The sequence below is a fragment of the Ambystoma mexicanum genome, chromosome 13, assembly GCF_040938575.1.
Source record: "Ambystoma mexicanum isolate Mex_15411 chromosome 13, UKY_AmexF1_1, whole genome shotgun sequence".
Taxonomy (NCBI): Eukaryota; Metazoa; Chordata; class Amphibia; order Caudata; family Ambystomatidae; genus Ambystoma; species Ambystoma mexicanum.
This window is the reverse complement of record NC_090938.1, coordinates 329,400,325-329,427,446: the sequence shown is the minus strand read 5'-3', so window position 1 is coordinate 329,427,446 and position 27,122 is coordinate 329,400,325. Positions and strand designations below refer to the sequence as shown.

The window sequence follows — 27,122 nt, the reverse complement described above, 5'->3', positions numbered from 1 at the left end:
GGTCAAATAAGTGAACCCTGAGGTGAACCCAGGGGCTAAAAAACAACCCCACAATGCAGAAAAGAATGAGGGACGCTTAACACAACAGTATAACAAAGACTAATCAAAATCCAACATCTTACCATTTTACATCAACAGGGCCTTACTTAGTCGTGAATGAGTTAACTAACGGAGAAGTTAGACGAGTGAGGCTACAGGGGACATTGGATACCAAGGATAGAATAGCCAACCCAACACACATGCAATACATTGATGCTCTGTCATATTCAGACCATCAGCGTCTCCCACCCAGTCGACAGGATAATATTGGGCCAATACGTGGGAATAGTTCTGAGTCTGTACGCAACCCATCAAAGTATCATCCAGCCACTTTTGTACAGGTTGTGCCTTGGTATAATCGACTAGGGACCCCAGATTTTTTTCTGTGTTGATAACCGTTATGAACTTCCCAGAAATGCAGAGCTACGTTATGTAAAACTGGTTGAAATTTCCCCAACACCTAGTAGCCCCTTCCTTAACAGAAAATGGCTTTTGAAACTTTTGCATGATATTTCTGATTTACATTCTATATTAAGCAAGGATATAATAACACAAAAATTGGGTTATAGGTTCCTTGTATTCACCAATTGTAGCAGAACGCATATGTCGACATGTTCATGGATCTAGGGATTCAGGGTTTGAACTCACTGCTTTTCGACCATTTGTCCTTAATAAGGAATATTGGGAACATGGCAACCTGGGTAATTCTGTTGCATATCCTGATAGACAGGAAAACTTGGCAATGTGGGGAAACCAAGGAGAACGGTTGGTCAGTGTACATGCTAATTGCTGACATTCTAAAACAGAAGAGATACCTTCTTCCAAAGTTATTTCCTGGAACACAAGAGGATATAATTCCTTTCTTGGAAACACTCGAGGCCTAGCATATTTGATGGGGGCCGAGGAGTTCACTTTACAGCAAACATGGCTTACCTCGACTTTCCAACTTGATGGTTATAGCTTGGTATATAGCCTTGCAGCACCAGCTAAGCTGGGTTGGCCAAAAGGAGGGGTTTCTATTGGTGCAAAGGCAGGATGTGACCTGATGGAGTTCTTAGACAGACCAATTCAGACTAATGTTTTGGCAGCTGCTGTTGCAAAACCATCATGGGGTTCTGAATTGACAATGGTAATAACATTGTGTGATACCCATTGGGGGTCCCAAACAAAAAGTCTCATGAAGGCACTTAAGAAAATATTAACTAACTGGTATGATAAAAATCCTAAGGCAGGCATCATTTTAAGTAGTGATTTTAATGTTGATTGCACTGACACTGTGATTGAAGGTAAAGGGGGTAAGCGAGGAAGAGTGTCTCAGTTAAGGGCCTTGAGTTGGTGTACGGCTCTTCTAGTAATACGATCTGGAGATGCAGACCGATAATATAGGGGATCCTATGGATACTTGGACAAATGGCATTTAAAAAATCTGTATTGTTTTTGTATTTGTAAATACTGCCATCAGAAAGTATCTTCCCCATTTGCAAGTTAGTATGATAGAACTAAGTGACCATGCTGTATTAAGTGTTCTATTACAAACAACAAATACACAGCACAAAAAGCGACTGGACGTAAATTTGTCCGTAAATCACCAGGGAAATAGGCTATGTTGGACAACTTTTAATATTATCTAGTTCAATTTAAATCTGAAAACACACACAACCAAGACATATTACTTGGTAGGAATGATTGGGAACTGAAATATGTAATGGATAGGTATAGCCTACGGGTAACTAAATGTGTTAAAAGGTCTAATGTACACAGTAACTCAGTGTATATGTTTGATCAAAAGATAGGCAGTAGTAAGATATACAATAAAAATACCATTCGAAAAGTAAAAAATAAATCAACATCTAACATATAGTGAGAAACGCAGAGACAAGGCCGAAGCAAGCACTGTTTATAGGAGCTGGTTACGTGCTTATAAATATAATAAGAATGCCCGTAACTGCCACCTAATTGACACAATCGTCAAAGAAATGATACTAAGAAATGTTGATTTCTCTTGCGTAACTTTGGTACTGCTAAATCTGATATGTGGGATCTCGGAATCCACCTGGGTAAAACATATAAATAAAAGCATCCAGAGAGAAACTGATAACATGGAAAGTATACAGGAGGGCTTTACATTGGATTCAGGGCTCTGGAGTATGTGAAGGACGCAGATATCAATTTGTTAATAGTACGGTCTAAGTCATCACGAGCCGTAGACCCAGATGGATTATGTAACATGTTCCTAAAAAATTATCCTGATTATTGGGCAGAGTTACTACTTACTTTATTTCTTCACGGTTGTGAGACTGGTGTGTGCCCATCCACATGGCTGGAGTCGACTTTGATTCCTGTATATAAGAGAGGCTCACGGGAGGATCTTGATAATTATCGGCTACTTGCCATGCAGGATTCTAGCTCCAAGATATTTTCACGCCTGTTGTTGGAGTTTCATGCTGCATGGGCAAGTACAAACCATATATTCAGCCCATTTCAGATGAGATTCAGAAAGGGGTACAGCACTAAACATGCAATCTGGATACTTCTTGCTCTGATATCAGATACATTTCAAAACCCGAGATCTAGTCTGTATGCTTGCTACATGGACCATTTCTCAGCCTTCGACACAGTAGACAGGGAAGACTGTGGGATAAACTGGCAGGGTGGGTGTTAAACTAAACACTGCTGTACTTTGCCAGACTAATGCATGAGGACACTTCAGTAAAGGTCAGATTAACACAGGACGTCTCTCTTATGAGACCTGTACTAACTAATACTGGTCTCAAGCAAGGTTTTGTTCTTACACCACTATTATAGAATCTATATGTGGCAGATTTGACCGACACCTGGAATCAGTGCACAACCATCCTCCGTCTTTGGGGGGTTTTAAGGTATCCAGTGTCACATACGGTGATGACACTGTTATATTTGACCGTACCCTCATAGGCATTCAGTGCTCATTAGATGCTCTGCTAAAGTACGCAGACTTAAATGGTCTATGGATAAACATTGGTAAGACTAAGGTCATGCCAATAGGCAAAGGAGCATATCAGGGCAAGAGGTTTACCTGGCGACTGGGTGGAGAGGTATTGAACAAGTCGATACCTATAGATACCTAGGTATGTATATAACTAGTGACTTGAACAGTGCACACCACGCGAAAGAGGTTAGTTCCTAAGCCTGGACCCAAATGGCTTTCCTTAAGAAATGGGAACAATAGACAGGGTGGCTGTCCATGGAGGCCAAACCTAGTGCATACAGGGCGGAGGTAGTGCCGGGGATCTTGTATGCATTGGATACTCTTCCGATGGGCTTGGTCTCTAGGTTTCTAAAATTGGAGGGAAAAATGTTGAGATCAATGATGGGTTTGCCTGGATCAGTACCGGTGGAAGCTATGCGCCTGGAACTGGGACTACCATCTTTGCAGGTACTTTGACAGCTGGCTGCTAGTATGTGGTGGGGAACCATACAAATTAGTGAAAGGAACAAACGCACAAATATAATTATGTGCCATGACCTACATTGTGAACGTAGCATTTGGTTTGCAAATATGGAAAAATGTGCATTAAAACATTGCACGATGATCGGGATGAAGGGCTTACCAACTACACTAGGCAAGGTATACACCCTGGACTTTGAAAGGAAGTCCCCGGATCATGACCGTATGATGGCAATTGATCACATGGCAAGAAAAGGAAATGTAATATGTACTCAAGACAGGGCATGAAAAAGTATGAACCCTGTGATTACTTGCTAAAATGGTATGTGCCTAGGTTGGTCCACTTGATTACCTCCTTGAAGCTCGAAACCCTACAGGTCTTGGAAAATACAGGGGCATGGTTTGGAGTGGTAAGATCTAACCTGCCTATGCTGCTTATGCAAATTAATTGTGAAAACGAGTAAGCATATACTTACTCATTAAAGTGTTTTGGTCTCCCTCGATGAGAGAGGTTATTCTAAGTACTCCAACTACACAACTGACCAGTTTCGGGCCTCCATATATGGAGCAAAATCTTTAGTGGCCACAGTGGCTGCTTACCATATATGGCAGAAGGTGGAAAAAAAACAACTGACCCCTGTTTGTTTAGTACTTGTAACAGGTTCCTTTCTTTTATAAATGTATGTATCATTGATGTAATTGATTGAATGTCTGCCTCATCATTTTATTATTATATCCTTTTTTATTTATTGGATGATTGATTTAAAAGTGTAATTATGTGTATTAATAATGAAATTAAAATGATGAAATGAAATTATGTAAATGTAAATGTGAAATGATGTAAATGTAAAATGTGTAATGTTATAGTGTAAAGGTCTGTTTGACCATAAACACTGAATAAAAAAAAATAACAAAAATAACATGGTTCCCCCAGGGCAGTCATTCCAATGCAGCCAGATGTGCACCACAATTATACATTTTGGTGATGCATTACTTCAAATACTCAGGATGCACAATGTTGGTCACTCGCCGGACGTGTCCTCGTAATTTTCCAGGCCTCGCACATCTTGCACCTGCTCCGGTAGTATGAATTGGCACATAGCCTCTTCATGCTGTGTTAGCTCCTCCTCCTCTGGTGATCCCCCTCCAGTTCTCAGAGCAGAGTCCAGGTTAACACCCAGCTTGTGCTTGGTGCGATGGGTGAGATCATTCCAGCGCTTCACTACCTTTGCAGCAGTGCGCTTCTCAAACCCAAAGACGTTGATCTCATCCATGACATGCTGCCAATGCACCACACGCTGAGCAGTTGTATGGGTGCTCTCCGGATGCAGGCACATGTCCTAGTGGTGAATGGTCATGTAGTCCATGAGGATCTGGATTTCTTCATCATGGAAGTTCTTCCTCCACGTGCCAGTGTACTGTGCTGTGTTATGGGGTTGAGCCTGTTCCTGCTGTGCAGGATTTCCTTTCTTGCCAGGAGTGGCACGAGGTGTTGGTGTCACCCCTGTGTGGCTGGGACCACTTTGGGATCCAGATGCCAGACCACAAGTGGTCGGTGGCATGGCATGACCCCCTGGGGCTGTGGCAGCTGCTTACACAGCACATCCTCAACCCCCTGGGGCTTGGGAAGTTGCTTCCACACACATCCCTGAACCCCTGGGGCTTGGGCAGCTGCTTCCACAGCACGTCCCTGACCCCGGCCCCGTCTGCCCGCTTTGCCTCTTGGGGCCTTTCCACTCATATCACAGTTGTAACTGAAATATGGAAGGCATACCAAGTTATTGTCCTGGGCAATATGAGTAAGGGGACAGTCTATGTGATGTGAGATGTAGTTCTGTGGTCCAGCAAGGCTTAAATGTACTCTAGATGTGGATAGTATGGTACGCGTAATGCACTGGTACCCAGAAAACCAAAAAAATGTGTACGTGATACCAGGAATGCTTCTGAAATAAAATAAAAAACTTATGTGATACGCAGTGGCACCCACCACCACAAAAAAAGCATATGCGAAATCCAGAAAGCTACAAGAAATGTAAAAATAGTGGTACGTGATACACAGGGGCACCCAGAGATGAAACAAATGCGTACACAACTCACTTTTAGCCTCGCAAAAATCTAAAGTAAATGCGCATATGCGCGGAGGAAAAGCCCCCCCAAAATAACAAGTACGTATGGTCCCTGAAGTGAACGGAATGCGTGGCACCCCAAAACACACATGTACTTCACTCGTCCATCTTCTCCCCTTCACACGTACGTTCAGAGTTGCTTTTCCATGCCCAATGCATTCCTGACTATGGCGTGGTCAACGCCTGCGTGCATCGCGTGTCGTGAAAGTTATGCGTTGAGGGCCTTTCCTCTGGGTGCACGTGTCCACGCTTTTTTCAGTTTTTACATTTTCACATGCAAAGTCCCTTCACTCTGTTTTCAGCTGACTTCGTTGTGAGACATGGATGACCCATGCTCCTGCTTCCATGCCATTTTACCTGCCTCCTCCTGCCCTGTGGTGCCACCAACTTTGCCATCTCCTGCTGCCTGTACAGTGTGTGTGCCTGCTGGCGAACTGCACTGCGTTTGGAGAGCCTGCTGTCCAGCCATTGCCTATGCTACTGTCTCCGGCCCTGTGACCACCTCAGCTGCTTTGTTGGACTTCAACCATGCCATTCCACCACCACCGCTCCACATCCCATCTCCAGGACCACCTTGCCCACCCACAACAGCCTCTGCGGTTGCCATGTCAGCACCATCATCATCTGACCAGAGTGCCAACACCCATAACAGCAAGGCAGATGGCTGTCAATTTCAGTGCCACTGAAGTTGACATCCTGGCGGTGAAGGTCCTGGAGCATCATGACACCCTCTTCAACCCAGTGATGCAACACAGCAAGGAAGGACGTCAGCAGATTTGGGATGAGATCACAGATGCCATCAATGCGGAGGGGGCGGGGGGGCAGTTCACACATTCAAGACCGTCCATAAAAGCTGGCAGGATCTGAAATTTAGGACCCACAGCAAGGCCCTGCGCTACATCAAGCCTGTGCTACCTCAGAGGGGCACTGTGCATGCAGGTGAAGGCTATCGAGCAACAAGATGCGGGTCCTGGAGAGGTTCTACCCGGCACTGCATTCCCAGGTCTGTGAATTGCGACAACGTCTGGAATTGACTGGCATGTGGTGCATTTCTCTCCGGTGCATGTGTGTTGGCCATGTGCCTGCATGTTGGCAGTGACCACCTTAGGCTTGAAGCAAGTATGTTTCTGAGAGGGATTTCTGCATGCATGCCCCAGACATTGCTCCCTATGTGTGCATTCAGAAATCTGTGGTTCTGAAATGTGCTCTTACTTGCATTGTGTGTTGTAGTGCTGTCTTGCAGATCGTGCACATACACATGCAATGTTACTTGTGTCTGAGACGTGCCAGGATGGCATGTGTGCCAGTTGAGGTAGTGTTGCCCACGTCATGTCATGTGCATGCATTATGCTCATGTGTATGTGCTTGGTGCTATGGCATACTCATGTGTGCATGTGCAATTGATGCATTTGTTTATAGCATACGCAATTGAATGGTTGCAACAGTGGCATGTAGTTTGATGTGATTGTGTGCAGTGATGGCCAGGTAGGTGTCTGCATGGCCATGCTGAGAGTGGTGCTAGTATGGTTGGCCGCTGGTGACCATGATTCAACTGTGTGTCTTGCCCACAGTGTGTCCACGACAGTGGACCACCACTTCTGTGCTCCAATGCTTTACGTGTGTGTATGTCTTTCCAGTTAGCTCCCTGCCAACCCAAGTGCTATGTCTCCCATGGATGTGCATCCAGTTGCAGTTGGGTCAGGTCGACCTTCCCCTAGAGTCATGTGATTCATCTTGGTATGTGTCTGAGCGATGGCCACATTGTGCTGCGTTTACACGGTGATGTGCCATGTATGTCTTTGTTTGTTTGTTTGTTTTTATTACTTATATTGGGCACCAGACCCAGGGGTAACCGGATGCATTTTATAGGACAAGTCAAAGCTTGGTTACAAGATCACATGGCAAATAAACAAAACAGAAAGCATATAAAGTAATAATAATCAAAATATACAGGAATATACAACAGGCGAAAATGAGGATGCATGTATTTACAGTCTAATCAGAAGCTCCTAGGGATTAAATAAGTCTAGGCAGTGGATGATCTAATGTGTGTCTGCATTTTTGATCCACGTTATGAGGTTGTGTCGGAAAGTGAGGAAGGGTTGATCCGTCTTCAGGGAGGGTGGTAGGGAGTTCCAGAGTTGAGCTGCTTTCACCTGAAAGCTGCAGCCACCAACTTTAGTCAATTTAACTCTAGGTATAGATATGTTGTTGGAGTTAGCGGATCTAGTGAGTCTTGTAGGTTTTAATCTCGTGAATCTCGCAGCGAAGTACTGCGGTGCGGCGCTTTTTAGGCATTTGTGGACCAAAGAGGCGACTTTTAGCTGGATATTCTCCTGAGTAGAAAGCCAGTTATTGGCTTGTCTAAATTCGGTGATGTGGGCTCTCCTGGGAATACTAAGTGCTGCTCTAAGCGCATTGTTCTGCAAAATTTGAATTCTTTTGAAACTTCCTTATTAGCCCCAATATAGAGCGAGTTGCAGTAGTCCAGCTTTGTTAACACAAGCGCTCTCACGAGAGTGATGCAGCTGTTGTTCGATAGGAAGGGTTTGCCTGCTCTTATCAATTTACAGGTATAGGTGGTTGTGGAAGCCAACGCATTGACCTGCTTGTTGAAAGAGAGGGTGGAGTCCAGATAGAAGCCCAGGGTTTTTACCACGTGGGTGATTGTAATTTGGTTGTTGTCAATGTTAAAAGAGGAGTAGTTGGGGCCCAGTTTTTTAAGGGTGTGGGGTGTGCCCAGGATGATGATTTCAGTTTTGTCATCATTCAGGCATAGTCCGTGAGTGGCCATCCATGCCTGGATGATGAGATACACTCTGTTCACCAAGGCCAAATCCTTGTCGTAATCACTGGTAAGTGGTAGGAGAATCTGAGTATCATCTGCATAATTAGTGTAGGTGATACCAAGAAGGTCCAGATCATCGAAAAGGGGCTAAGTGAAGATGTTGTAGAGTGTAGGAGAAACACAGGATCCCTGGGGCACACCACATGTGATGGGGATGGAGTCTGCTGCCCAGTAGTGGAGAAAACTCTCATGGTCCTATTATTGAGGAAGGATTGGATCCAATTTGTGGCTTCTTCTGAGAAGTGCACAGCTATATCCAAGTGCCTACAAAGGACCTTTTGGTCAACAAGGTCAAATGCAGCTGATAAGTCCAGGAGGAGGAGTAAGGCTGGTTTGCCTTGATCCCTTCGCTCATCAATTTGCGCCTTTAAGTCTAAGAGGGCAGTTTCGGTCCCATGCTGGGGACGGAAGTCAGACTGCCGTACTCCTAGTAAATTGTTGGATTCCAGGTGGTTCTGTATTTGTGAGTACGCCACTTTGTCTATGATTTTTAAGAGGAATGGCACAGTAGTGATTGGGCGGTAGTTCGTGGGTATGGCAGGGTCTAGCGTCTGTTTTTTAAGCAATGGGAGTACCCAGGATTCTTTTAGGTTACTAGGTATGGAACCTGTTGCAAATGAGGCGTTAATGAGTTTTGAGATAAAGGGAGCCAGGTCTCTAGCTGAATCCTTTATCAGTTGGGCTGGACATTGATCCCCCTGGCAGTTAGATGGTTTGAGTGACAATATGATTTTTTTTGTCTTAATAATAGATACTTTAGTGAACTTGAAGCAAGGGTTGTTGATGTTATTTTTGGGAGGGGTGATAGCTGTTTTGGGCTTAGTATCTAGACTGAGCGAGGATTTTTTCGTGGCAATTTTAGATTGAAGAGTTGTCACTTTGTTAGCTAGGGCTTGCTGAATGTTAGTGCACCATATTTTGTCTTTGAAACAGTTGTCAGGCACTGGGATGGGGGATTCTATTTCCTTTAGGATAATGAAGAGTTCCTTCATGCTGTGGTTGGCTTGTGCTATTCTAGTGTTGTAGGTTTCCCGTTTAGCCGACAGTATTTCCTTTTTGTAGCTGGTAGATATGTCTCTCAGAGTGCTCTTATTTTCTTCCGATGGTTGTAGTTTCCATGCGACCTCGCATTGTCTTTTTTTGGTACGAAGAGTTTTTAGATGGGGGTGTACCAGGAGTTGAGGTGGGCTTTGGGTTTGCTGCGTCTTATTTTGAATGGTGCAATTATGTCCAAGGCAGAGGACATAATTTTGTTGTACTCATTCACTAAAGTTTCAGGGTCCAGGTTGTCTGGTAGTGAATTAAGTGTGGGTAGGATGAGCGTGAGTAGGTTGTCTGGGGTGATGTTTTTCTTGTTCCTGGTCGGGATGGATGGTGCTGGTTGGACTGCGGTGGACGTAGGTCTGACCGTTTCTAGAGCAAATGTTATAAGGTGGTGGTCTGTCCAGATTAGTGGGGAGATCAATAGGATGGAGGCATTACAGTTGTGGTCTGCCACCCAATCAAGTATTCTGCCCTTGTTGTGGGTTGGGTGAAGTACTTTTTGTGAGAAGCCTAATTCAGAGAGTAAGTTAGCCACTCTGCTTGCCAGTGGGTCGTTTTGGTCATTAAAGCCTAGGTTAAGATCCCCTAGCAGGATGACTTGTGATGATTGTTTTAGGTTATGCGATAGAATGGTGGTGATATCCTCCTCGAAGGTTCCAATAGGGCCTGGAGGTCTATAAATAAGATGGATGGTGAGGGTTTGGGAATTTTTAATAGCAAATTTGGCTGTTAGGATTTCGCAAGATTTAGTGTCATTCGAGGGAGCAAGCCTGGTCGATAAGTTGGATTTGACAATGAGGGCTATGCCACCTCTACGGGCTTCACTTCTGTCTGCTCTTAGGATGGTGTAGCCGTTGGGGATTGCTAACATGATGGCTGGTTCTGTGGCGGCATGTAGCCAGGATTCCGTGATGGCCAGGAAGTCAAGGTTTTCGGTCTGGATGAGATCAGCAATCTCAGTGGCATGGGCAATCAAGGACCTAGCATTGATTAGTGCACCTTTTAGGTGTGGGATGGTGGATGGAGATGTGCATATCCTTTCTTGGGTTGTGACAGAGGTGTGCATACGTGCATTCTGTGTCTTCAGGTTTTAGGCTATGTGGTCTTTCTATACCCCTATTAGGAGTGGGTTTGCTACGGTTAGATGCGGTCAGCGTTCTGGTGCGTGGTTCATATAGTTTTGCGAGTCTGGCTCAGAGTCTAGCGTTTCTGGATCTGGTGTTGCATGGTTTAGATTCGAAGGTCCTATATTGTTGAGGTTCTTCGGTTTGGTCATTACGATTCATCAATGGTTGGGGTTGAGTCTGCGTCATGTCAGGGGAGTAGGCTAGACGTTGAAGGGTAGTGTGTTCAATGGTGGGAGCGAGTCTAAGTGTGTAGACTAGGAGTGTTGTTAATGTGAGGAGGGCGAATGTGGCTTGTAATGTTTGCATCTTGTGACGTCACCGTGGAGGGGTAGGCAGTTTGAGCTAAAGTAAAGCTGTGTATTGCAGCCTAATCAAGGTAAGAGCATGTGCGAATAAGACAGGTAACTCGGGTATAGTAGACTGCACCTGGGTTTGAGGAGATGGCAGTTGACTAAAATACGATGGGCAGTACATTTGACTCAAAAGCAGTAGGCAGCGCATAGGTACAATGTGGCACAAAGCAATGGGGCAATTGACTTAGATGGAACACCTACATTTGAGATAGTAGCAATTGACTAAAAATAAAATGCAGCTATCATGGGCAGGCAAAATGCAATTGTCATAAGCAGGCTAAATTCAAATTTCAGAGTACAGCTTTCAAGGGCAAGCTGAATGTAACTATCATAGGCAGGCTAGATGCACCTATTATGGGCGGGCTAAATGCAATCATCATAGGCAGGATAGATGCAACTATCATGGGCAGGCTAAATGCAATCATGGGCTAGGTACAATAATCCAGCAATAATCCAGCACAGGCAGGAAAAACACTAATGCAGTCATAACATCAACACGGGTAGCTAGCAGGGCGCACAGGCAATGGGTCACCTAAATTCAATTTTTAGCAATCAGGGCAAAAAAGCATAGGTAGCTAGCAGGGTGCACCGGCAATGGGTCACCTAAATTCGATTTTTAGCAATCAGGGCAAATGTGGTGATAGATATGCCGTAAAGAGGCAGTGGCATGCTGGTTGAGGCAGTTTGGATGCAGTAGCTGAGAAGCATTCTAATGTCAATTTATCCACTAGTAAAAGCAATAGTTAGAGTGGTCAAAAGGCAAAATCAATAATCTAGTTGCATTTGTGATTCTGCTAGATAAGGCAAAGTCATGGTTGCATTTGGGTTACCTTGTATGTGACAGATGGGGGTCTGGCAGATGGCAGACACAGGCACCAACAGGAACCAAACAGGTGCTGGCCTTGTAGTTGTGGGCCTTGATGGATGTGGGGGATTAAATAGGCAGGACAGCCTATCAGTGTAGCTTGGGGAAGTGTCCTGGGCAGGCTGATCAGGCGTTGTGAAAGGCGTCGGTCATATTTGAATTTCGAGTACCTCGTGTACTCTAATGGCGATTCCGGTGCGGGAGCGCAAATTCAGATGATTTTGTGCTATTGAGAAAGCACGTTGGCCCGGCTTTGCTCCAAATAATTAAAGCTTCAAAAGCAGAAGCAGATGCGGCGTTCGGGATGAATAAATTGTGGTAAGGCGCTACAGTCTAGCGCTTTCCTTAATTGTGGCATTGATCAGGGCAGCTTACTGTAAGGTGCCCGCTGCTTCTGCTGGGGCGGAAGCTGGTCCGAGGAGCTCCTTCTCCTTTGCACTGCCGAGAGGGCTGGTTCTTTCACATTGTGTCTATGTTGTTGTGTCTGTATGGATGTGGATTGCATGTCCATGTGTGTGGGTGTGGAGGTTGATGGTTGTTCCTTTGACAAGTCATGTTCCTGTGAATGTTGGTGTTGCCACACCGGATTTGGGGCAGTACACTAATGTTGCTGTTCTGTATATCCTTTTACACAGTTGCATCTAATTAAGAGGGCGGAAGCAGTGCTGTGGAGCAAGGATGCAGAGATGACTCAACCAGACAGAGGCGGAGGCCCCAACCATGCCCCGTGATAGCACATCTCGGGGAGCGATGTGGCTGTGGCAGCGCCGGTGTCATCGGACATGGTTGCTGGGGATGAGTTTAAGAAGGTGAAGGTGGGAGGGGACTCCTCAGTATTGGTGGGGACAGGTGATGCCACACAGGGGACATCCATGGCAGAAGACGCCCTGGAGTCATCCAGGTTGACAGAGATGGAGATGGAGGAGGTGGCTGTTGCAGCCCAGACCATGGGGTCAGGTGGGGATGTTGAGGTGGGCGTGCTTGCTGCAGTCTGGTCCCAAGAGCATGCGGCTTTGCAGGCCATCGTGGAGGTGCCTGTGCAAAATCCTGTTCCTATGCCATTGAATGCAGTAGTGTGTGCCTGCCAGGATGCCTCCACCCAGACCGACACCCCCTTGTCAGCTTATGTGTCCACCCAGACCAATATCCCCTTACCATCTGGTGTGTCCATCCAGGATCATGTGCTGCCCCTACTGGCTGGGTTGACAAGGCAGACAGGTCATTTGTGATGTTGGGGAGGCTACTCGTAGTCTGTTTGCTCATCATCACACATGAGCTGTACCGCCTTGTGGCCTTGCTTGCAGCAGGCCTGTTCCCTGGTGGACTCCATGGGCTGTACACTTCTGCAACCACCTCCTCGTCTTCCTCCTCTGTGCACCTGTCGTCCTCCAGGATGTCTTCTGGCCAGCCTTCCAGCAGGTCACCCTGTGCACCAGTCCCACCCACAATGCCCTGTCTGGTGGAGTTCACATCCCTGCCTGATGTGGGAGTCCCAGGCAGAGCAGCTGAGGTGGTCACTTTGCCTACCCAGGCACTGACAGGGTCATAGGCAATGGAGGGACAGCAGGCACCTAGGAGCAGTGAAGGTGCGGTATGTCCCCCACTATCATCATCCAGTTAGAGGGTGTGCCAATGCAGCGTGCACTGTGCACAGTGGCAGTAGGTGGAAACAAGGAGGGGGCATTCAGTCACAGCGCATACAACACCAGGGAGACAGGTTGCACCTTCGAGGCAGGAGGAACATGTGGCTGCGAGGCTATGAGAGACGGCTGCTGGCAGAGAGGCAGTGGACACGGGAAGCAAGAGTGAAGGCAGCCAGTGCTGAGGTTGCGCTGCGTCACGCACGGAGGTGGGCTGCCTTCCTGGAGGCCACTTGCAGAGTGGTGTGGGAGACTGAACAACAAATGCTTTCCACCCTGCAAGCCATCCGGGAGTCTACGGATGCCCACCTGATGGAGGAGGAAATACAGTGCGACTCAGCCCTGATGGATAGCTTGGCTCACATTGGAGATGAGGACTAGCCCGCTGCCTTTGTAGTGTAGGTGTAGGTTTAATGTCTTGTTTTAATTTTTTTCCCCAGAATACTATACTTTTCCTTCCCTGTTTTTTCCTGTATATAGTTCTTTAGGTGTAAGGTCATTTTTATTTATTTTATATGCACATGGATGACTTGGACCTTCATTTTCATTTTTTTTTAAAAAACTTTGTTTTTGTAAATACACATTTATTATGGTTGCATTCCACGCTTCATGCAGTTCATTTGTGTGTCTGCAACTTTCAACGTTGACATTTCAGCCAGTGCTTTTCTCATTGCAGGTCATGTGTGTTGTGGTGTGCCTGTGTGTGTGTGTATGTGTGGCTGTTGCTGTGATGGTTGCGGGTGGAGGGATTGACTAGTACAAAACATGTGGGGTTGGGTACATCTTTCAACTGGGGGTTGCACAGGATGTTTGAAATTGCATTTACATGTGCTGCATCAATGTGTGTTTGGCATCATTGTGGTTAGTGGTGTAGGGTTCGGGTGTGTGTAAGATGATCTACATCCATGTATGGTTGCAGTGATTTGCAGATGTGTTTATTGATTTTTGTTTGGATATGATTGTGGATGTCATGCCACAGGTTCCTGTGTCTTTAGAGAGTTAAAAATTGTTTTCATTTCAGGGCCACTGTAGTTCATGTGTAGCCTTTGCAAATGATTGGAAATATGTATGTGCAGACACTCTATTCACTGTAAAAGTTTATTTGGTATTGTATTTGCTGCATTGGGTGGTGGGTTCAGTGTGGATGGGTGGTCACTTTCACATTAGTTTGTCATTGCTTTGCCACTCCCATTTCATGCAAACACACACACACACTCCAGCTTGTGCTTTAACGCAGTGCCTTCTCTCATGTGTTGCTCCACCTCTACCACTGGAATGCAGTAGTGAGCCATGTTTGCTCTTTCACTGTGGCAGCACACTTTTCCTGTCTCAGTGACATGCACTCTGTGACTGCCCTTCCATTACTCATGCATGGGCCTGTCATGTTTTTATACCGTGAGAGGGATTTTGCCACCCCTTCCACTCTGGTCACTGATGCTCAGGCTGTGACTCGCCTTGCCAATGTTTGTAGATCTGGCAAATTTTGTAGTAGGTTTACTTCTGTCGTGGGCACACATTCATTTGGTGTGCTTTGATGCCTTGGCAATGTGCCATGGCCAAAATGTACATGCCCCTAGGCATTGCATTCACTTGTCATATGTGTATGGGGTGGGCAGATTAAGGACTGGCATGGTGTGTCAGCAGGTCCTCAAATCCTGGATGGATCTCTGGTGTTTCCTGTTGATCGTGTTTGGGTGGACATGTGGGTGCTCCACTTCATGGTGCGGACAGACCACAGAGATTCAGGTGAGCTGCAGACATGCATTGCACTAGTATTATGGGAGACTGTCAGGGGGCTGCCTGGGGTGATGTTGGAAGTGAGGGGGGCTGGTGGGCTGTGTTGAGACTGGAGGGGGCTACCTGGGGTCATGTTGAAGGTGAGGGGGCTGGTGGGTGGTGTCCAGACTGGAGGGTGCTGCCTGGGTGATGTCAGAGGTGAGGTGGACTTGTAGGTGGTGTCCAGGCTGGAGGCTAATGTCAGAGGTGAGGGGGGCTGGTGGGTGATGTCCAGACTGGAGGGTGGTGCCTGGGGGGAAGTCAGAGGTGAGGGGGCTGGTGGGTGGTGTTGAGACTGGAGAGGGCTGCCTGGGGTGATGTCGGAGGTGGGGGGGGGGGCTGGGAGAAGGAACTGTTATTTGATTTGTGGCATACGATTGGTGAAGGGTCAGCGCCCGGAAGAGGGGGAGCCAGGGGTGAAGATTCCTCACCCTAGGTAAAACCAAGAAACAAACTTTTATTTTGTTGAAGGAACTTTTGTTTGTTAGTTGAATACATTAGGTCCTCAAAAGCAAGAAACTTTCAATTGAAAAGAAACTTTACCATCTAAGAACCTGATAGCTGCAACGGAACTGTTAGCTCATGCTGAGAAGGCTCAAGCGTGTACTGTGCCAGCTGGAATGGAACTGTCAACTCATGTTGGGAAAGCTCAAGTGTGTGCTGGGCTCCAAGATCCCACCTTACCCCGTGCTCAAAATGTGGGTTAGGGAGACCCAATATACCGCATTCTGACATATTATTTGTGAAACACTTCTTTCTTTTCTAGAAAACTCCCCAACACACTTTTTGTATTAGTTGTAAGGTTTGGCAATAGGTTTCTTAGTATATGCCCTTATTATTTGACATAACACCACTAGGACTGCCTTATTTTAATTTGATGGTCGACGCTTGCTCCCAGGTTTAGATTAGGTGTTTTTCCAACCTGCATACAGTTTAATAAACACCCTTGAATTGTGATCATTTGCGTCTGTCTTTACTATTGCCACCATGAGTTCCTTACAGGTAATATCGGAGGTGAGGGGTGCTGGTGGGTGGTATCCAGACTGGAGGGGGCTGCCTGGGGTGATGTCGGAGGTGATGGGGGCTGGTGTCCAGACTGCAGGAGGCTACCTTGGGTGGTGTTGGAGGTAAGGGGGGCTACTGTGTGGTATCTGGCCTAGCGTGGTTGATGTGCAGTAGAGGTGCCTAGGGTGTAGGGGGGTGGATTCACGTTTTCGTCAGGGGTTTAGCCTCCACTTACGAGAGTGGGACGCGTTTTTACAAGGTTGCCGCCTGGGCTTGCAAGGGAAGGTGTGTGTTTTTGCAGGGGTGCAGCCTGGCCTTGCGAGGTGAGGCATGCATTTTTGCAGGGGTGCAGCCTGGGCTTGTGAGGTGAGGTGCGTGTTTTCACGAGGGTGCAGCATGGGCTTGTGAGGGAGGCCTGCATTTTTGCTGGGGTACAGCCTAGGCTTGCGAGGTGAAGTGCACATTTTCGCAGGGGTGCAGCCTGGGATTGCGAGGCAGGGCCCTTGTTCTTGCTGGGGTACAGCCTAGGTTTGTGAGGTGAGGTGCACGTTTTTGCAGGGGTGCAGCCTGGGCTTGCGTTAGAGGTCACGTGTTCTTGCAGGGGTGCCGCCTGGGCTTTTGAGGGAAGGCGCACGTTCTCGCAGGGGTGCAGTTTGGGTTTGCGAGGGGAAGACACACGTTTTTGCAGGGGTGCAGCCTGGGCTTGCCAGGTGAGGAGTGTGTTTTCACAGAGGTGCAGCCTGAGCTTGTGACAGGTGGGACTGCATTCTCACTGGGGTGCAGCCTGGGCTTGCTAGGGAAGGCGCGCATTCTCGCAGGGGTGCATCATGGGCTTGAGAGGGAGGGCCTGCGTTCTCGCAGGGGTGCAGCATGGGCTTGCGAGGTGAAGTGTGCATTTGTGCAGGGGTCCTGCCTGGGCTTGCGAGGGAGGGCCGGTGTTTTTGCCTGGGTGCAGCCTGGGCTTGCGAGGTGAAGCGCATGTTTTCGCAGGGGTGCAGCCTGCACATGCGAGGTAGGGCCGCGTTCTCGCAGGGGTGCAGCATGGGCTTGCGAGGGAAGGCGCATGTTGACGCCGGGGTGCAGCCTATGCTTGCGAGGGAAGGAACACATTTTTGCATGGGTGCAGCCTGGGCTTGCGAGGTGAGGCACGTGTTCTTTCGCAGGGGTGCAGTCTGGGCTTGCAAGGTGAGGTGCACGTTTTCACAAAGGTGCAGCCTGGGCTTGCAAGGGTGGGCCTGCGTTCTCGCAGGGGTGCAGCCTGGGCTTGCGAGTGAAGTCATGTGATTTTACAGAGGTTCAGCCTGGGCTAGCGAGGAGAGGCGCGCGATTTCACTGAGGTGCTGCCTCCACTTACAAGAGGAGGCCCGTATATTTGCAGGGGTGTAGCATGGGCTTGCGAGGGAGGGTGCGCCTTCTCGCAGGGGTATTGGATGGGGTATCAGGTAATAATATCCCCATATATATGGTCGCCGTAAATAATATCGCCGGGAAAATGTTGTGGTGATATTATTTGGGTGACCATATATATGGGGAAAGGGGCAAAAAAAACTTTTTTTTGAAAAAACAAAATTTTGAAGAAAAAAAAGAAGAAAAAATAAAGTTTGGGGGTTGCGGGGTTGTCCCCCTCATGTTCCATGCAATAATGTCGCCACAAAAAACGGCCATTTTTCTGCGATATTTTTGTATGGCGAGATTTTTGTGGCAACATTATTACATGGAACCTTGGATGGTGGGTCAGAGGTGGAAGCGGAGGGACGCGCCTGGTTTGGGATTTTGCTTGCTTTTTGGTATGCGTCAGGGAATTTTGTGGGCTTTCCTCATGCAGGAGCTTTTTACTTGCGTGACATCTAGAAATACGCCTTTGGATTCATGAATACGCATTTCTTTTTCTGCGCCACGCCTCACGCAGGGTCGGTCTCAGTGTGTAGGACTTGGGGAAAAAATGCGCTGATTTCCATAAATCAGGCTCTTCGTGTACCAATTTCATTCCTCCTCTTCTCTTGCATGTTGTATTCGAGAGTTTAATTATTGTACCCTGAAGGAATGGCCTTGCGTATAACCACCCAGTAATTGTCTGTAAGCCAAGTTTCTGTTATAAAAAGTAGATCCATGTTGCTTCACTGAGTAAGTCGTAGGAATGGTTTACGATGTAGCAGGCATTGATGATGATGTATCTGGTCCTCTGGTTCTCTGAAGTGCAACAAGGCAACAAAAAGTAGAGCGAGGCCACCAATAGTGGCAGGCAAGCGCTATACAGGACTACTTACATTACATTAGTGTGATAGTGAAAAGCTGCAGTTGTTCCTTTTTAGCGTGTTTATGTTTATGTTTAGATCAAGGTTCTAAGGAACCCTGTTTGTATTCAGGAGTGACCGTAGTTTGTTAGTTCCTGGAGAAGATTACAGAGGGGTGCCAGGGATGAAACTACTCTTTTGAAACACTTGGTCCGGCATCTTTCATTAACTGTGGTACTTGCAGCTGGGAGGAATGAATAGCACCCAATTTGGGGGAAGTGCACGATGCCCAGCAGAGCACAAACAAAAGGACCTTTCCCTAGTCACACCTCATGGGTGAAGGGAATACGGAGGCGGGCAAAGCCAACTCTCAGAAAATATTTCAGGTGGATTTTAGTTGTTTCTTTTCTCATTGCATTGCGTGCGAGAGAGGGATGTAGGGTCAATTCCTGGCAACGTCTTAAGCAGATTTACATTGTTCCATCAAGGTGCCAGCCAATTTCTGGCAACCTTCTGAATGGATTTACGTTATCCCATCATGCAATTTTGTTTTTCTTTTTGTTTCCTTATTAAAGGAAAAGGAAACAAGAACTGGGAATTAATTACAGAGAAAAGGGGAAAATATTAAGGATACTAAGCAGAACACTCAGGCCAAACCACCTCTATTTTTCCTTACAAGTCCAGGGGAATAACCAATAGATTGCGAATTATGACTGGACTCATTCAAAAGTACCTCTGAGCAGCTGGTGGTACAAACTACAGTAATGATCACAAGGAGGCTGTGCTATTAAACTGTCTAGGCACGAAGGGTCTGTGCATTTGTAGACATTAGCCTGGTGAAGAGGTTACCGTGCAAGTGGGTGGCGAGGGTGAGAGTGTTCAGCATGTTGCTCCAGTGAAAAGGCAGCGCTGCCCTGACAACCATGGCCCACTGCTCTCAGAGTTGCACTCCAATGATGAGATGGCGCACTGCAGAGATAAGGCACTGGCAGCATGATGTTCCCTCTCCTCACAGGAGAGCCATGTCACGCTGGCAGTATGGATGTCAGCGCAGCGAGCCCAGGGGAATGGTGGGCCTTCACCGATTTGCTAATTTCCAAGCCATTCTTCCGGGACATAATACTGTAATTACAATGAGAATATTTTGTATTAATCTCAGTCATCTACAAGACCTACAATTAGCAAGGTCATTCCCTTCAAAATTATCCGGTGTTGTACTATACATTTTCCTATACACAGATGGTCCAATTATTCTTGACCAAACTCTGATTGTCTTCCAATCTAGAGAAAATATGTTGTATTCCAATTCAATTGGTACGATGTCCTTTCATCACGGGATGTGTTTTCACTGTGTTTTTTACCACAATTTCTTTTTCCGAAAAAACCCATCGAATTTTTTAGAGGGGGTTAGAAAATTATATATATATGGGGTGTGGGTGTTTGGAAATAAATAAAAAATGAAAGAAAATGGGGGAATTGGGGGGGCAAAGCCCCCAAAAATAATGTAAAAAGAATTTGATGGGTTTTTCATTAAGAAAATCGCTGTAAAAACCACCGCGAAAAAACATCCCGTGAAGGAATGACATGGAACCATCTCAATTAACTCAAGATCAATCAAATGGTGCTGGCATTAACCCGTTTACTAAACTTAAATAATCATCTGAGCAAATGTCGCCCTCAACATTTGTACTTATGCTTAAGTCGAAGAGATGTGTACATTCCAGAGAAGTTTTGAATTTAAACTATGGAATCCGACAATCAACCAGAATAGGAACTATTCAAGTGGAAAGGAGTTATGTCACCTACTTTCTAAAGGATTTCTAGTGGTATCACGCAAATGGTTTGCATTGCAACCTTCAGATCCAGGTACAATTAATATATAGAGAGCTGACTTGTAAAAGACTTGTAAAATCCAGTTTCAACAATGTGGTTGCAGAAAGTAGCAGGTACGTCTATCAAAACGTGTCCTAAAGAAGTTGCTAAGAGATTCCACAATTTTGGACCAACATAAACCATTGTAAGCTCATTAGGTCAGGATGCAGTACTCTCCACATAAAGCCAAACCAGTGGATCCGCAAAGACATCTTACGAATCTGCACGATCAGACGATTCTTCTAGAATTTTACATAGGGACATTTACAAATCGAGCCTTGCCAGGTGCTGGAAAACAAATTCTTGCTGGTGACCTATCCATGCAAGACCTCTGGTGCATACATTTTGTCTGCCCCATGTTGTTGCGTTATAGGAGAATATGCTTAAAACCAAATGTGTTTATGCAGTATGTGGGATGTCTTAAGTTTGCTACATAAGGCACTCGCGCATTCCGTATGCTTTGAACTGTAGATGCTGTCTTAATCATGTTGATTACATAAGCAAGTCTATGGAAAAGGGCAAATAACGGTTGTATGCTTGTTTTATTTGTTCTTTATTAATTTCATTTGTTTGATTTTATATAGTTCCATTTGAAGAGTTGCCTTTTTTGTGCTGTGGGTGGTTTACAAAAACATCATACCCTCCACATTGACAAAGTGCCGCCTATTAGTAATGCCAAGGATTATTTAAGGTTTCGTGTGTATTAGAGAGTGTTTTCATTTTAGCTTTTACCCCAAAGCTGGTGACTGCTCCCCAATTACTTTTTTAGTATAGTTAACATTAACAGGTTTTGTGTCAAATTAATACTTGATTTCTATTGCCCCACATTGCCTTCCCTCCTCTCCCGTGGTGCAGGGGTTTTCAGAGTCATTCACTTTGGGCATCATTATGAGTCCAGTGGCGTGTAGAAAAACAGTGGGAAAGAGGCACTAATTCAGTTACCACATAATAAGACACCTGATGTAGTCTGTGTTCTTCCAGTAAGGTCAAAGATTTACATCCAGCAAAATGTTTTAGGTGAATCTTCCACCTTACCACCAAACCTCATTGGATTTACAGCGGGTAATTACCACTCACTGTAAATCTGCAAGGAATCCCAGTGGAGGCCAACGGAAAACTTGGAGCTAACACCCCTGTGCTGCTACTTTTAATTCCATGGTAAATTCACAGGACCAAGTGACATGAACGATAAACAGTAGATTTACTGCCAACCACTTAAGGAGGCCCTTGGCCCTTGTCACAGTGATGCAAACATTGTACTCAAATGGAGCTGACAGCATTGGATTCTAGAAGGAGAGGCTAGGGGGTGGGGGGAGGGAGGCTGCATGAAAGTAAGAAAGGAAGATGCTTAACATCAACCTTCTCCAAGCAACGAGTTGGGGGGAGATCTCTCTCCGCAGCAGGGGCCTCCCTCTGGAACAGCCTTCCTGCCTCCCTGAAACTTGAGGAGAACCATCTCCGGTTCCGGAAGCACCTCAAAACCTTCATCTTTGCTTCTGCCTGCTCTCCCTCTCTCCCCTGCTAAATCACTGAAACTGTACTGAATCAGCAACTGGGCCACTCACCAATCTCGGTCCTTGGCCGAGCCACTCTCCCCTGCACTGCCTTCCTGGCAACCCCTGCACTGCGGGACTGTCTCTGTATCCCTAAAGCCGCCCTTCCCTGCACTTGTCTGCACTTATCTTGCACATGCCACCAGCTGGCCCTTATTATTTATCTTGTTCGTTACGAACCCTGTACTGCACTTTCCCCTCTCCCTTTCCCCTCGCACTTTTCCCGTCCCCCTACCCATGCACTTGCGCGATCTGAATGACACCTGGCCTAGTAGGATCGTTGTCTGTTTCCCCTTGTTCCCCCCTCCCTGCCTCGTCGCGCCTTGAAACACTTGTGTATAGGCGCGTTACAAATGCCATATCATATCATATCATAACCTAAACACGTCCACATGCTCCCCCACCGCCAATGAGGGGCTTTACACAGCCTGCCAGAACTATAGGGGGCAAGGTGCAAGAGACAAGTGAAATAGGGCCTACATGGAAGGTTCTGTTATCATTAATCTGTGTCTGTTAAAGTAGATAGTTATATAAAATCACTCAAAACTCTTGATAGTTGACTGGTTAGCCCGTTCACACATGTTCGTGATCACCCTGCCTTCTTGCAAGATAATGTCACCAAGTGGGGCTCCTCAAGTGAACTTAAAAACTCATGGTATGTTTAAATCCGCAGACAGAAAACAGTGAGATCAAAGAGATAACCCCTGCATCTATCCCTCAGAGCTGGTGGAGAAAAGTAATCTGGCGGGAAGAAAACAAACCAAAAGCAAAAATAGGCCTTCACTGTGCTTGTCAACCCCCAATAGTACAATCTATTACAGTTTTACGAATGACTAAAAAAATCCAATGAAATTCATTAAATGTCATATTTTCTCATACATATTGGTAGTGAATACCCTGCTGTTGCGGATTTTCCAGTTTGATGGGTCAACTAGCCCTATAAGAATGAATGTTCATGAGTTGATACAAAAAGTTAATAAAGAGGATATATTTAGGACCTTGCCTTAGGAGAACAGTGCGATCTGAGCATAAAACATGAAAATGATAACATCTGGTCGGATATTGGCTGGCAATCTCACCAAGTTTCCATGCTAAGGGCATTATGAGGATGCGGTTCAGTTCAAATTGGTTCTGCATCCTTACAGACATTTTAGGTTTTTACTCGCATGGAGGGTTTATGCTACTGGCAGTGCTAGATGCACCCTGAGTGCAAACACCCCTTCTTCCTTGACTCTTTAACCTCAACCCTCTATGCACATTCACTGCTAGTGTGTTCAACCAATAATGGTCATCTCACTTGCACTTTTGGCATTGGGATCCCAGAAGTGGAAGAAGAAAGGGATTTTAATCTAACAGAAAACAAAGGGTCTAACTTCAAGTCTCTTTTCTGCTGTAGTCATAAATTACAAAAGCAAGGATTCTAGTTTTTGGGGAACAAGGGGAGATTTAAGAAAGACTGAGACAATGAATGAAAGCAGGAGAGAAAGAAAGCATTGGGTGCCCTGATTTTTATGGTATATCAGAGTTCTAAAATTCACACAAGATGGGAATTTGGGATGGGGAATATCACTATATCTAAACCAGTGCAGCAAAACCTCACTAAACGTCTGGCCTCATGAAAATTCAGTAATGCATTGAAAAAACACAAGTCAGGAGAGGCAAATAACAGGTGATTCAGACTAGACCATGTGCACCTCAAGACCATTCTCTCTAGCAAAAGTAGTGTAAAATGGCACTATGTTGTGTTCAACCTTCTCCAAATTTTACTCGCCTGGTAATATCTCAACTTTCTTTTCCTCCCCAGGAAGAAGTGCCATCAAGATGGCCAGCACATCTACTGCAACCACCTACCTCAACTCGTCCTTCCTTAACAGCACTCAGCCAACACCACCAAAAGGGTCAAGTGCCTCACCTACGATGGGCATCTCCATCCTCTCCTTGGCACTGATAGTCGGCCTCCCAGGCAATTTCTTCATCATTTGGACCATCTTGGGCATCATGAAGAAACGCACCGTCACCTGTGTCCTCATCCTCCACCTGGCAGTAGCCGACTCAGTGGTGCTGCTCACAGCCCCACTCTTCATCCACCTGTTGGCCACAGGTGCCTGGGTCTTTGGTGTTGCCATCTGCAAGATCTGCCACTACATCGGCTGTCTCAGCATGTATGCCAGTATCTACCTCATCTGTTTCATGAGCCTGGACCGTTTTCTTGCCGTCTATAAACCCTTTGTGTCCCAGAAGGTACGGACCAAATTGGTGGTGATGGAGATAATTGTGAGCATTTGGGCTCTGTCATTCCTATTTGCCATTCCTATGCCCTTTTACAGAGTAATTTTTCCCCACCCAAAATCTGGCATGCCAATCTGCATTCCGTATCACACTTCACCCAATCATATAATTTTCCAGTACGTCTTTGAAACACTGATTGGCTTTATAATCCCATTTACAGCAATCCTGACCAGCTATATCTACATAGGCATGCGGCTAAAAAGTGCCAAGTTCCAGCGCAAACGAAAGACTGGGCGCCTCATCAGCGTCATTGTGGTGACATTTGCCCTTTTCTGGCTTCCCTACCATATCATCAACGTCATCCAGGTCCTGGGAAACCTGACATCAGGCACTTCTGCAGATAGTTTGAAGCAGGCAGCCAAAAAGGGTCGGCCGACAGTCACAGCTCTGGCCTTTTTGAGCAGCAGCATCAACCCCATCCTGTATTCCTTCGCTGGCAGCTCCTTCATCAAGACAGCTGGACTGGGCTTCATGGCAAAGCTCTTTGAAGGCACTGCCTCGGAGGCCTCCAGTGTGCGGAAGGCATCGCAGGCATTCCAGCGCCAACGCAGCAGGAATGACTCTGTAGAGCTGGAGAAAATGGAAGTGAATCCAAGCAACAAAAGCACTTCTACGACCATGTCAAAGTGAACCAAAGATGTGGCATACCCTGACCACTGCTGCATGTCTGCAGGAGGTTTCCCGTCCTCCACAACCTGAGATATAGCACAGTGCCAAGATACTGCTCAAAACATTTGTGAACAGAAGGACGCTGCCATCACATTTTGTTCTGCCATGCTGGTGCATCCTTTGTAAATTGTGCAATGCTGGACACTTGCTTGTCAAGAACAGAACATATTTTGCGGAGATTGTGCCTATTGTCTCTTTGGTTCAGATGTTCTACTTCCAGTCACAATTCCGACCAAACTCTGTGGAGGGAAAACATACATGTTGTGGCATTGTGAAACTGAGATTGTGGTTTCCTGATTTTCTGTGATATGTCTAGGGCAACATTTCCAATGTCCAGTTTTGGCTGCAGTATACAATTCTGTGAACATGATAGACCCACTCATGTGCCTAGTAAGCTCTGGATCCTGCTGGTCATTTTTAAATAGTAGTGTCCACATCCAGACACTCTCCACAACCTTCACATGTCAGTATTTTCTGTGGACCCAGCATGATAAGAAATGTTAGAGAACAATATTCCAGAATGTAATAACCAAGAAAAGCCTTTTGCTGTAGACTGTGGATAAACAGCTTTTGCCAAGAATCCCACAACCTGCAAATTTAGATGTTCATTCTGCTTGGCATCTCATGAACATGGTTACATCATAAGAGGGATTGCACCCTCTACACAACTGTACATTGGGTTTGGGATCTTAAGCGAAGGCAGCATCTCCATGAATCTCCCCAGCCAATGTCCAAGAATAATATAAGACCTAGGGCCTGGAACCCAGGAAAGGCAAGGTCTGTATCATAATTAAAGAGGAAACGGGGCCTGGGATCTGCATGAAACACAGCACGGGCACACATATCAGCAGGCCCTGCAATACCTTTATATATGAAATGAGTCCTGGGGTATGTATAGGTTACATCCCCAGCACTCACCAGCCCATGTGCCACCTATTTATAGAGAACAGTGACTGGGATCTCCCAGAAACATCGCTTTGTAGACAACAATACCTGACATAAGTCTAGGGTATACTCTTGGGCCTTGCCTCAGCAGCCCCCGTACCACTTGCATATATTAAACAGTACCTTTGATTTATTTAGAGTAAACCCTCAGGCTTTTCCTTACCATCCTCCATATCCATGCTCCCCCCGGCCGGCTCTACATAGGAAACGGATGCTAGAATAAGTAATATATATATATATATATATATATATATATATGTATATAGGACACACTGTCTGAGATTTGTATAGAGTATCCCCTTGAAATTGACTAACTGCCCCCTGAAGTATTCTGCATGAATATTGTGTTGTGTTTCCCTTACCACATGCACCCAAAAGTGCTCGTGTCCTGAAGAGGGAAGACTGCAACCACTTTAGGGTGGAAAAATAATATTGTTAAAAATGTCACGTATGCGAGGAAGAATCAATTGGAATGAGCTTTGTAACTATCTTTAATACTCAGGTTGTCCTGCATTAGAGCTAAACAATCATTGATGGGTGGCTTCACTGAATAACAGGAACTGCACTAAACGGTCTGAAAATGATGCTACAAAATTGCTCTCAATATTCTTACTGCTTACAAACCCACTCGAAATATGTGTTTGCTTTCTTTTGCTTCTGCCTTTTTTCCAGAATGCTCTGAGCCATTTTGTAATTACTGGAATTACCTTTAAATGCCTTGATAAAGCTTGTGTTGAGCAAAACTAAAGTTGGAGTAGACATAACGTATAGTAAACATTGGTTTTGAAAAATCACCGTTGTAGACATTTCGGACAAAATGCTTATATACTGTAATTCACCTAGTTAACCACTATTGATTTTATAAATGTAAATTTGAATAGACCAGTGCAAGTATCTGTTTAGTATCCACAAAATTACTCAAAGTTTGCTGGTCATAAATACAAGTTACTAGGAAAAGTACCTCTTTTGTGAACATCCCCTGCAAAAGGTCGCAAGAAATATTTTGTACACGAAGTGTAACGCAGATGACACTTTCACCAATTCCTACAACACAGCATGGAATAGCCTTGCATCTCACCTCACCAGCTCCCACGCAACCTCTATACAGGAGTCAGGTCTCGAGATCGGTGAAGAGTAAACACACTAGTTTTATCTCGCCATTCCCATACGAGCTAGAATTGGAAACAATCCTAGGACAGCTATAAAGTACACTCCTGGGTTTACCACCACCAGCTCCAATAGCACCATAGATAACAAGACGTTCTATACCATGATCTGTAAAAAATATGTCCCCTCTTTTATTTATCAAG

At 45.8% G+C, this 27,122-nt stretch overlaps 1 protein-coding gene across 2 annotated transcripts in view; it reads left to right on the top strand.

Annotated features, from left to right (window-relative positions):
* The window catches only part of LOC138521187 (leukotriene B4 receptor 1-like), a 273,433-nt gene extending 246,741 nt beyond the window's left edge, over positions 1–26,692 (top strand). For both annotated transcript variants that reach the window (XM_069633817.1, XM_069633816.1), the window contains exon 2: positions 23,714–26,692. In XM_069633817.1, coding sequence (XP_069489918.1) covers positions 23,731–24,828 — 1,098 coding nt within the window. In that variant the 5' untranslated portion in view covers positions 23,714–23,730 and the 3' untranslated portion in view covers positions 24,829–26,692. The remainder of the gene's footprint in view (positions 1–23,713) is intronic.
* The last annotated feature ends 430 nt before the right edge of the window (positions 26,693–27,122 follow it).